The 12,302-nt window shown below is 44.2% G+C and overlaps 1 protein-coding gene across 1 annotated transcript in view; it reads left to right on the top strand.

Moving 5' to 3' along the window:
• The window catches only part of TRPC5 (transient receptor potential cation channel subfamily C member 5), a 97,131-nt gene that overhangs the window by 45,785 nt on the left and 39,044 nt on the right, over positions 1-12,302 (top strand). The window contains exon 4 of the mRNA XM_042040027.1: positions 11,838-12,174. Within this exon, the coding sequence (XP_041895961.1) occupies positions 11,838-12,174 (337 nt within the window). The remainder of the gene's footprint in view (positions 1-11,837; positions 12,175-12,302) is intronic.

The raw sequence follows: 12,302 nt of genomic DNA, 5'->3' as shown, positions 1-12,302 counted from the left end.
TTTCAGGGAAGCTGTTAAGGGGAAATGGGTGAAGAGATCGTGGAGTTTGTCTCTACAAAGGCTGGAAAAATCTCCCATTCTGTTTTTTTTTCCCCAAAAAAACCCTTTGGGAGGTACAAGATTTTATTATTCCCAAACATGACACATGCTAAGCATTTTATAAACTGAGGAATGTGTTGTTCATGAGGAAGAAGACTGTTCTTCTTTGGAGGAGGGCCAAAACAATGGAGAATGAATTTGTTGCTTTTCCTGTTTGTTTTTAATAAGCCCCTAAATCCTAGAAGGTAAATTACTGTTTACACAGAAGGTAAAAAAAAAAAGTCAATTACACAGGAAAGATTAAAATGTGCCCTTAGGTAGCTTTGTAGTATATTTTATGGCAGCAAATGGTAAAAACATGCTGTGAGATGTTCTTAAGCTCCCTCTCCCTTCTCATCTGAAGTGTAGAATGGTTGTCCTCAGTTTCAACTTTCTCCAGAAGGTGGGAAGGACTTAATAGCTGTGAGCCCTGTTTGCATGGCAGTCACAAAATACTAGGGAAAAATGAGGACAGCACTAGTACACTGTGGAACACGATGAGTTAGACCCAGCACGGACACATCAGTTCTCTCAGTCCTCTGTTAAAGAAATTATTTTCCAAGGATCACAGTAATTAAGGTCTAAGAGACCAGCAGGCTTTTCATAAATGCTCTGTAGTATGTGGCATTTGTCTTCATGTTATTACTCTTCTAGTTCTTTTATTCATGACTAATTTTGGAAGGAGAAAGGGTGCTGAGGGCCTAATAGGAAAAGGCACAGCTCAGCTGTTGAGGATCAGTCTTCGCTGTGCTCTCCTGGCACCACATTAGCTCTGCATTTGTTAATTTGTTTGCATTTCTAAGAAAAGATGGGGAAAAGTCATCTCTTAGGATCTTGCCAGTCTCGTAAAGCACAGTTGTGTGTACAGGGTGTATGGCGGGGTTAGGGAATCAGGGCAGGGTGTACTAGTTTGAAAACAAACCAGTGGGAGGCACCAAGTCAGAATAACAATTTAATGGAAATTAAAGAAAAGGGAAAAAAAAAAGTAAAAGAAAACACTGTCAAACTGACAGAGTCAAGGTACAACCTGACACCCTGTTAGGCAGGGTGGTGGTAGCAGTCTGGTAGAAAGGTGGCTGCAGTCCTCTGAAGCAGTGATCCTGTAGTAAAACAGTCTGCTCTTCCTCAGGAAGTCCAGTGGTGGCTGTGTAGCTCCTGTCCTCTGGAAATCCAGTGGGAAGCCAGTGTCTCTGGTGTTCAGCCTCAGCTTATATCCACGCTGGGGATGCTTGGTTCCTCCCTCTGGGTGGAGCATCTCACAATGGGGTAACGAGTCATGAGGCCAAGTGTTGATTAGGCTTATTAACAGAAGATAGTCCGGAGGGAGTTATCTGGGAGTCAGGCAGCAGGACAATGATGGGCAATTAACAGAAAGATAGTCTGGGGGGAGGAGGCAAGGAAACACTGCCCCACCTGATTTCAACAGCTGATGGGGATGGTAATAGAATACACTGCAACCCAGGACACAGGGGCAGCACGCAGAGAGAATTTTTATGTCCCTTTAAGTTTTTTTTTGCTTTGCCAGTAATGTAAAACAACCACAGCATAGCACTGAATGAGGTCGAAAAGGGCAGATTTCTCCTCGTATTTAACATTCTGCTGAGCCACAAGGATAGCAAGACACATTCCGCTTATTCCTGCTTTCCCGCTTGCCATCACAGGTTGTTCACATCTCCAAAATGAAGTGAAACATCACAATAGTGGGGGTTCTAATGTGTTTTTCTGGTGCTGGCAAATAGCTGTGCAGGTTTAGTTTATGTGTCTGTAAGAAGGTCTACACAATGCAAGGCGCTCAGCAAAACTCCATTATTTTATCTATGACTCTATTGCTTAGCACTTCCACAGAATTAGATCAAAGGAGTGCACAGAGAAATTCCCTCTCAGAAACCCTTAACCTCCATCTCTCTTCCTCACCGTGCTCTAATCAAATGGCAGGAGAGGACAGAAGCAGAATTGTTTGCTTTTCTGATTTAAAAACAGTGCTCTTTGCCGTTTTTTTCTTCAGGATGAAGCTTCAACAGTTTCAGTCCTTTTTTTTCCTTCTTTTTTTTTTCCAGGACATTTACATAGACAAGCACCTCCTGAGATGCAGTTCTGGAGTGAATGAATAATCATTCCTGCCATGCCGCATATTTTTCCGCTGTGTCTTGACTCTTGTCAACTGTGTGGCTGCAGTCAGGAGCACAGCATCCCTCTCCAGGGAGCATGCATAAACCTGGGAAATTTCTAAGGGCACTTCACTTAGTGTATAAAAAGAGCTTATAAAAATATCAGAGAAGCATGAAAAATGAAGTGCGAGGTCGGTGAAAATCAAAGCTCGTCGCCTGCGCCTTGTTTACCCGTTTTGAAAGCCATTCAGGTATCTTGATGGATGGCCACAGATCTTTCTTTGCTCGCAGGCAAAGCTGTGGGTTTGTCTGTTTTCTTGCCATACTGCCTGGAGGAATAATGATACCGGGCTGAATATTGTATTGTGCTCTTTAAAGGCACAATGGAAAGTCTTGCTTGAGCCTGCACAGCTCAGAAGAGTAATAAAGAGGCTTTTACTTCCAGATTTCTTGAAGGAAATCAGCAAGTCGTGAAAAGGTCTTTATTAGGACTAGCTGAGGGAAGCAGAGCTGCTCCTCGTGGAAGCTTTCCTTGGTTTCTAGGGAACTGGAACGTCCGTATTTCTTAGTGTGTTCCATGGTGAGGATGGCCTCACCTCCTGTGCCACAAACCTGAACGTAAGTTTAGGGATTTCAAAAGCAGTGAGTGTCCAGATGTGACCTTCCCTTTTCCAACCGCCATCCTTTCATTTGTTCGTTGTTGTCTGCAGCAACATTCCCATCTGGTGTGTGAGCAGTGGCCTGTGCTAAATGAAGCTGTTTTGTCTCAAACTCCATCCCAGCAGCAGCTGACCACCTTAGAAAATCTTCTGTGAGCGTGGCACTAACTGAGCTGTTATCAGCAGCCTCAGAGGATGGAATTTGGGTTGGCAGGTGGGGAGATTTATCTGTGTTTGCACCCTTAAAAGAGCCATCCCTGCTGATCACTGGTGGTGCATGACTCAGAGCCCTCCTCTACGGGCTTGTGCAGTTGCCAGATCTATTTGTTCAGTTCGGGAAATTGTCACGGAAATTTAACCTGTACAGCTGCATCATCGTGTTACAAAAATTAGGACAAGTGGCACTTAAATCTTAACTCCTCTCCAAACTTGGAAGAAGAAATAATATTCTGAGGGCTGATGGTTCACCGGTTTGACAAAGTGGACTGGAATGTTTATTTGAGGGAACAGCGTTATTTGGTACATCGTTCACGTAACGCCGAAATGTTCTCCCTTGATGAAGGTTAGCCACATATTGCAGCTGTCACGGAACAGAACTGCAGAACACTGTCTTTTGACAGCAAAATCATCTCTGACTAATCTTGTAATGCACAAATTTGAAAAAGCACCCTAAGACTGGTATGTAGGTCAAGGACAAGGACTTGGATTGCGTTATGGTGATGTGTAGCGGGCAGAAAATGCCAGGATCATTCTTTAAGTCATTTTTGGTGCCTTGTGCCTCTTACTTAATGATCTCCTGGATGAAGACAGGATATATGTTGAAAGCTAAAGAGGTTGCCACTGTTTTAACAGCATTCAAGGATGATTTAGTGAGTTTGACAGTTCCCTTAACTTCATGTTTGCCATCAGTCTTCTTGCCAGCCAGGGAAGAGGCTTGGGAAGCCAAAGCCAAAGTACAGGACGTGATTGATGGGCTTTCTATAGACAACAGGAACTGGAGAGGAGAAGTGATGCCTTGTGTATTGTAACAGCCAAGTGTTCAGTGTTCCCATATCTGAAGGTCTGAAGTGTGTTTGGAGTCAGCTTTATGTCAGTGGAGAAGAGTAAATCACGTTATTTCATACTTTGAATGACACCCTGAAGTAATAAACTCCGGGGGGAAACTGGGGGTATGGATTCTCTCCTTTGGATATAGAAATGATCATTGTTATTTATCTGATTTCTGGGAATTTCAACTTCACTCCTGTGCCTTAGAGAAGTGAGTTATGAAGCTCCACTCAGAAGAGAGCTGAGATTCCACCCTCCTCACACCTCATGTGTAGATCAGGTCCTTCACCATCTGGATGAGGTGACTGAGAACAGTCACCACCTCACAGGTGGCTCTGGGAGAAGTGAGATGAATAGATGGGTTTGTCATGACACCCCCCAAACTGAGCTCTTGTGCAGACTGACATTTAAAAGCTGTGAATGCAGTTTTTGTTCTTATTCTCTCCAAACCCCAGCGGGCTGAGTAAACTTCCTTCAGCAAAGCGTATGTTCTGCCAGGGTGATACAGCCCAGGAGCAGAGGTGGGCTTTGGACATTCCCACGGAGGTGAGAAGTGTTTGTAGTGTGCTAATCTGCTCTTTTGTGGATATTGGAGTAAATTTACTCATTCAGGAGAAGGTAAGGCAGAAAGAAAAAGGAAACCAGAATTACACAGTTTCAGCGTAAATGCGTCTCAGGTCAGAAAGGAAGCAAAGAAAAAGAATTTTGGAACTTTTTATTAACACTAATCGGGTAAAGTAGGTATTTAAAAATACTCCTGAATGGCTTTTAAACTTTTCATGCTTGCTTTACTTATCATTTATTTAATGTAAATGTTAGTAATTCACCAGAGAGAATGAGCCCAGCCTTTTACTTAAGAGTCAATACCTTCCCCACTTCTGCTAAAGCCCCTGAGAGCTCCCAGTATTCGTTTCCAAAATCTGTAACTCCTAAAGTGCTGCCTGAAAGGAGACTTAGGAGATGTTGGTAGATTTGTCTCTAAATGGTTTTTAATGTTTTTCCAGTGCTTCTGTGTCTGATATCCCCTGCTCAGCTCTTGGGACCCAGGTGTGTGTAGGGAATTAACTCATGGTGGGGTGTATTGCTCACACTCAGCACTTGCTCGTTCTGCAGCACTCTGCCTTTGGAAACCCAGCCCAGACCTCCTGCATCTTTGTAAGAGAGCTGTATCCTGGGATGTTTGCTGGGATACATCCCTCAGGAATTTATTTATCAACTGCAGTCAGCTGTCTGCTGGAATAAATACTGAAAAGTTGTGGTTCTGTTGGGCTCTTGCTCGGGGTCTGACCCAGAGGAACCTGTTCTGGTGGGGAGTCTGCTCCAGGAGCAGAGTTCAGCCCCTTGCCTTGATTCAGTGCAGAATTTAATGCACCTAAATCCTGCTGACACAAGCCGTAAACACAAACCTACAGCTAAACACACGCTGAAGCACTCTGGGTAGAGATGGATTTAATTTCAAGCTTAAAGACTTTATAATTGCTTTTTCCATGGGTAGGTATCCAGGATTTGCAAGCGTCTGTCTTTGTCCTAGGATATATGGGACCTTTTAATTTAAATATTTAAGCCAATCCAACTGGAAGGTGTTAAACCCATGAATTTTGATGGAACAGTGGCAGGCTTTTAGAGGTTATTCACTCTTGCCTTTTGCCAGCATTCACCTCACTGCTGAATTTCCAATTGCTACCACTTAAGCTGAGTTCATATCTGCTACCACCAGAGAGATCTATTATGGATAGGAGACCTTTAGTTAAGATTCATGTGTCATCATAATTCAAAATATTTTAAGAACAGATGAAACTAAATTCCCATCTTAATTTGAGGCCATATGTTCATCTGTGGAGGATCTGGAGTTTGTTTTATTCACCAGCTGAGGGTTTGAGCAATTTGGGTAGCACCTGGTTTTCTTGAAGGGCTCGTCCAGCTCAGCCATGTGATCTCCTTGATGGCAGGAATGCTGGCATTTGGATTTTCATCAGTGCTTCACTGCTGCTACTCACAGGCATGTGAGCAGCAGCTGTGTTTTTGGATAGGATATTCATCCTGCAAAAAACTATTATCTCTTGGAAGTGTCTGATGAGGAATGTTGAGTTGTGTAGTCCCTTTCCCCCATGTTGTACAGCTCCCCCTCCAACTACTTTGTCTCATTTCTCCCTATTTTTTTCCCCCTCTTGGAGAAAGTACTTAATTAACAGGATGAACAGCCATTAGGTGTTTACCCTCTGCAGCTCACACTTCGGCAGCAGAATGTAAATAACTTTGCAGTCATTAACAGGGTTGAACTTTAAAAAGAAATGTGCTACAAAAGAGGGTTTTCTTGTTCATCTCGCTGTTTGCAACACTGCAAACTTGAGGAGGCTGGCATTTCTTATCAGGAATATATGGTCTCACAGGGCTCACTGGCTCTCTGCAGCAGGCATCAAATTAGGCCACACAGAGTTTCTCTCCTGTCTTGGGCTAATTTTGAAATGAGGCTCTTTGACTGTTGCCCACTGGAATTTCCCTTAAGAGCAATCAGCCTGATGCAACCACCTGAATTTCCGTTCTTCCTCAGAGGATCTTGTTCTCGGTAAAAATGGAGGCAGAGGGGTTTGTGTGGCCCTGGAAGTGTGTGGTGCTGCTTGAGTGGAGAATGGCAATGGCATTTCTCCTTTTCGTGGGAGACAGGGATTCACAGGAAATCTACGTTCTTTGCAGACCTCTCTAAAATGTACAGTTATGCTGCTGCATCAGACTCTGCACATAGGCTGCAAAATCTAGCTGTGTTCCTGAGAAAATCTGCCTTTCCAGAGCCAAAATAGCTTCAGTTGTAGAGGGCAACAGCAGACAGTATTATCCAGTAGCCTTGCACATTTGAGATGCTCTGGGGTACAGTGATGTTGGTAAGGTCTGACCTATTGAAACGAGTGTCACATGGGAACTAAAGGTAATTTCATGGCTCCCATGCCGTGTTTGGCTCTCAGTGGTGACCTCCCTGTGAGCTGCTGGAGCTGACTGATAGAAGAACTCAGTCCTGCTTATTAAGACAGAGCTCTGCAGTTCCAAATTAGTGGTTATTCATCTATGAAGAGCATTCGCCCTCGCCATCCACAGCAAGAGTACAGACAAGAACTCCAGCAAACTCCAAACAAGAGGCTGTTGGCAGTCACGATAATCAGAATAAAGGCAGAGGGATGCTGTGCTCAGCCCCTGTGATGTCTATCAGGGAGCTATTTCAGTTGCTCCCTGAGGCATTCACATCTCAGCCCATCTGTGTCTGATCCTAAATTACTTATGACTGCGAGAGATCAGGGATTTCCCCATAGATGAGGGGAGGGGGGTGAAACATTATTTCTGTGTTTGACAGCATGCAGAAAGCATTTAATTCCCAAGAAGTGGAATTTAGGTGACTTAAAAAATATCAGTAAAGATTAGTTATTAAGGAAGAGACACTCCATCCAGCAGCTGCTTTTTCCCCTTAAAAATTTTCCCCTTGGTACAGGATTAGGTGGCAATGAGCATGATGAACACTGAAAATGAAATTCTCTAATAGCACAATCCACTGGCAAGCCAAATGTTACACAAAGACCCTGGCAAGGCTGAGAGAAGAAAAAGAGAACATAAAAGACTTTGTACTGCAGTAATCTCTAGAGTGCTTCCCAAACATGACTGGAGTTGCTGATCTCATTTCTTGGAAAGGCAAAGTATTTATCCCCATTTTCAAAAGGCAGGGGACTGAGCACCTTGCTCACAGGTAACACAGGGGTGTTGTGCTCACATGGAGGGACTCTGAGTTGCATCTTATCTCCCAACCATTCAGTGAACTGTTATCTTCAGCTAGGGACAGGTTCTGCTCAACAGGTAATGGACAAAGAGATTGTTTTTGGGATTAGCTTCTCCAGAAATGCATCTGCAGGTGGGGACCACCCTGGACAATGTTTTGTACAACCACAGGCTTCAGTGCTTGTGTGGTGATTTAACCCCAGCCAGCAACTCAGCCCCAGGAGCCACTCGCCCACTCCTGCCAGTGGGATGAGGGAGAGAACTGGGAGAGAAAAGTGAGAAAACTCGTGGGTTGAGATAAAGACAGTTTAAACAGGTGCAGCAAAGGCCATGTGTGCAAGCAAAGCAAAACAAGGAATTCATTCACCACTTCCCATGTGCAGGCAGGAGCTCAGCCATCCCCAGGGCTCCATCAGGTCTCACACTGACTTGGGAAGACAAACATCCCCCACATCCTCCTTCTCCCCAGCTTCATGTGCTGAGGGTGCTGCTGTATGGTCTGGGATATCCCTGGGCTCAGCTGGGCTCAGCTGTCCTGGCTGTGTCCCCCCCCAGCTCCTTGTGCCCCCCAACCTCCTCACGGGTGAGGGTGAGGAGCAGGAAAGGCCCTGGCTGTGTGTAATCCCTGCTCAGTGATAACTCAAACATCCCTGTGTTATCAGCCCTGTTTCCAGCACAGAGCCAAAACCCAGCTGCTGTGAGGAAAATTAACTCTACCCCAGCAAAACCCTGCACAGCATCATATGTTTAGTTCCTACATTCACTGAATGAGCATAAATGGCACCTCTTAGTGACATTTCCTTTCACTAATGCAGCTGTCAGAACATTCGCCATCCTGTCTGTGGGATGATGTCTTGTGCTGCTGTTTGTGGTAGAGACTGGAGGCTCCTGTAATGCAGCAGTCCTTGGATAAAATGCTTGTCAAGTGTTGGAGAAACTGCTTGGTAGTTGTATGTTCCCTTAGCAGAGCTTCTGGTGCAGTACATCTGCCTCTGACTCTGGACCATCCACAAAACTGGGACAATATGCAGGTTTTTCCCTGCTTTTCGTTGTGCAGAAACTTTAACTGATACCAAATCCTGTCACACAAGATACATTCATGTGGAATGATAAAAGGCTGTGATATACACAGGCACCATTTCAGTCTGTAGCACATGAAAGGCTTTGCAAAAATGTGAAAAAACACATTTGGGGTTATTAACTTTCACTGAGGAAAGGCCTTGGTATAAGTACTGTTGAAGATGTCAAGTTATTTTCCACTCCGCTGCTCTGCTATTTGTAAAGTAGAAATTTCCTTTACTTTACGGAGAAATTTGAAATTATGGAGGATAACAAAAATTCCAAAATATTATCAGAGTTTTCAGGGTACTTCACATCTAAAAGAAGATATTTTTGTATTTTATGTGCATTGATTTACCACCATGACTCCTAGACAATCTGTAATAAGTTGAGCATTCAATGGTTTAGTCTAGTCAATGAATTTGGTGGTTTCGTTTAGTTAGCAGCACCTAGAAGCAAAGTCACCAAAAAACAATAAATTCTTTAGGCAGCACAAAAGTGGCTTGGTTGGCTTCTTCATTATAATTTAGAATTCCAGCGTTTCTGCACACTGGAAATTTTGTTTTTCAGCCAACTGCACTACTGGAGATAAAAGCATCAGTGCTTACTGATTTTAAATCTGTGATTAATAAGTTGAACTAATACAAGTTAGTAAAAGTCTACTTTGGTAAGTGCTTGACCTCACCTTTAATAAACACAGCATTGGTGGTTTATGACATTAGGGAGTCTCTTTGTGTGGTGTTCTTAAACTTCCCTTGGGCAATTTTCATTGAGGTTGCGACCAGCTTGATTGGAAAATTTAATGGCTTTTTCCATTTCCATTCCCTTTTGCCAATCTGCTCTTTAAAGCTGCTCTTTCATGATGTGTGAATTTGTCTCCATTTGAAGAACTAACATCAGATACAACTGAGAAAGCAGATTTTAGAAATGAGCTATTAGGCAGAGAAGAGGCACTTTTAAGATGCTTGCAAGTTGCACAGCAACCAGAGGAACATATAGTCATTTGATTTCTCAAATGACTTTGACTTTGACTCAAGGGAAAAACAGTTTTATTCTCCCCTTAGAGCTTTCTATCATATGTGATAAAGAGAAAATGTGTTTATAACATTTTTCTCCCTCAAAAAAAAAAAAAATTCAAAAAAAAGAAAAAGTTGTGCCTCATCTCAGAGAAGCAGCAGCATCCCTTGCCCTGTGAGTCACTGCAGAACACATCCAGTAACAGCTCCTGATTGGGATCTTGAGAAAACAGAGCAGTGTAACCTTCTGTTTCTTCCAGGTGTTAAACACAAAGCGCTGACCCTTCTGAAATCAGAGTTAAAACACAGCCAAACACCAATCAGTGCTTGGCAGTTTTTCAGTTTCTGTGGAATTGTTTCTCTCACCTGCCCAGAGAAGCTGTGGCTGCCCCTGGATCCCTGGAAGTGTCCAAGGCCAGGTTGGATGGGGCTTGGAGCAACCTGGGATAGTGGAAGGCGTCCCTGCCCATGGCAGGGGGTTGGAAGGGGATGAGCTTTAAGGTTCCTCCCAACCCAAACCATTCCACGATTCTGTGATTTTATGATCACTGTCCCCAGATATGGAATTTTACAATAATATTTCCTCATTGTTACAAGCAACAGGTCTTGGCTTTTTCTGGAGACCATCACCCCCTGAGCTATTGCCCATTTTCAGCTGCCTGCATGTGCTGATTAATTCCAGATCACAGCCTCTTCTGATATTCTTTTCCCAAGCTCTCTGGAGCAGCATGTCATCAGTTATGTGCTGATGCAGAAATCATCAGGAGGTTTTTGTTGTAATAATACATAAAGATGCCGCTTCATAAATACCAGTAGTTCTCTTGGAGATCTTATTTTGGGTCATCGAATATATTTGAACTACCCAGTCCAAGAATGGTGTGATTCTGATATAAACAGCCTGTTAAGACATATAAAATATATTAACGGAATCTAAAAATACTTAGAGAAGTGAATGACTTCATCAGGATGAGCAACTAATTTGTCCTTTTGTTTGACCTTGGTTTAGTCATTTTGAACAAGGCAATGACAGTGCTCTGCTTGTTTAGAGCACTCTGAGAACTCTGCTTAAAAGTCCTCCCAGTACTGGCCAGGTTTTGTGGTGAACGAATATTTAAAAGATTTGGGTGTGGGCTAAACATTTTTGAAGAAGAACAGAGTTGTCTTGGTCTTGCAGATATCTCTGGTTAGTTCTGGGTCTGGGAAGCCTTGAAAAAAACCCATGAGGCTGTCTAGGTATAATCAGGAACATGAAGTCTTCTGGCACTGAGCAGAAATAATGTGGCTTGGTTTAAAATCCCAAAGGCTGTTTGGTATGAGAGCAGCCTGGAGGAGCTGGAACCTGAGCCTGTGTGGTGTGGACAGGGTGAGATGCCGTAAATCACCATCACAATGCTATTTTTTACAGAGTGAAAGTGAACTGTCAAATGTCACTTCTGCTGCTGTGATCAAAGGTTCCTTTTGGCCTCTGCTTAATCCCTTACATTTTACAGCTGCTCTCTTCCTGAACAGCGAGAGGCAGGGTTCCAAATGTGCTGTTCTGCTTCCCACCAGATGTCACCTGGCCACACCTCATGCTGCTGTTTGCTGTCTCATGCCAGCCCTGCCCACACACACATATTGCAGCACCCCACACACTCTGGGAGATGCTCTCCCTCTCACACACACTCTCAGAGCTTTGCACCTTTTCCCTCCTGTCTCATCTTTTAGTCACTTTTTAAGGATGCTGACAGTGACTCCTTCGAGGCGCTCGAAACCTGAAACATTCTGAACAGAAACGTGCTCCAACACATGGGGAGAGAAACAGCTCGTAGTAATTTTCGTGGTGCTGCTTTTGCACGAGGCTGTGTGTGTGGTGAGTGGCTGATCCACACAGGGATGCTGCAAATAGAAAAAAATTTCTTCCATGAGAAGGAATCCTAAATCCTACATAGGAAAAAGAAGAGTGAAGTCTCCCTCCTTTTTTCCCCTTTATCTCCAAAATATGCTTTTCCAGCCCATAGCCGGCCCCCAAACATAATCTGAGGGTCTGTGTGGGCTCTAACACATATGTGAGGGGGAGTGCACGTGGAGTACCAGTCAGTAATAATCCTTCTTTCTTTTTTCCTCCCCAGTTTGTTGCTCAGCCGAACTGCCAGCAGCTACTAGCAACACTCTGGTACGACGGCTTTCCAGGATGGAGGCGGAAACACTGGGCAGTGAAACTCTTGACCTGCATCACCATTGGACTGCTTTTCCCTGTGCTATCCGTGGCGTACCTGATTGCACCCAAGAGCAGGCTGGGACTGTTCATTAAAAAGCCATTTATCAAGTTTATCTGCCACACTGGCTCTTACCTGACCTTCCTGTTCATGCTCCTGCTGGCGTCGCAGCACATCGTCAGGACCGACCTCCACATGCAGGGGCCACCTCCCACCATTGTGGAGTGGATGATCCTGCCCTGGGTTCTAGGTAAATCCCACACCCCATCCTGCCCTGGGTTCTAGGTAAATCCCACTCCCATCCTGCCCTGGGTTCTAGGTAAATCCCACTCCCATCCTGCCCTGGGTTCTAGGTAAATCCCACGTCCCATCCTGCCC

This window comes from Corvus kubaryi, unplaced genomic scaffold (genome assembly GCF_017639235.1).
Source record: "Corvus kubaryi isolate FWS band 111438036 unplaced genomic scaffold, C.kubaryi_AGA036_p1.0 37395, whole genome shotgun sequence".
NCBI classification, from domain to species: Eukaryota; Metazoa; Chordata; class Aves; order Passeriformes; family Corvidae; genus Corvus; species Corvus kubaryi.
Note: the sequence above shows the minus strand (reverse complement) of the source record. Positions and strands in the feature narration are given on the sequence as shown.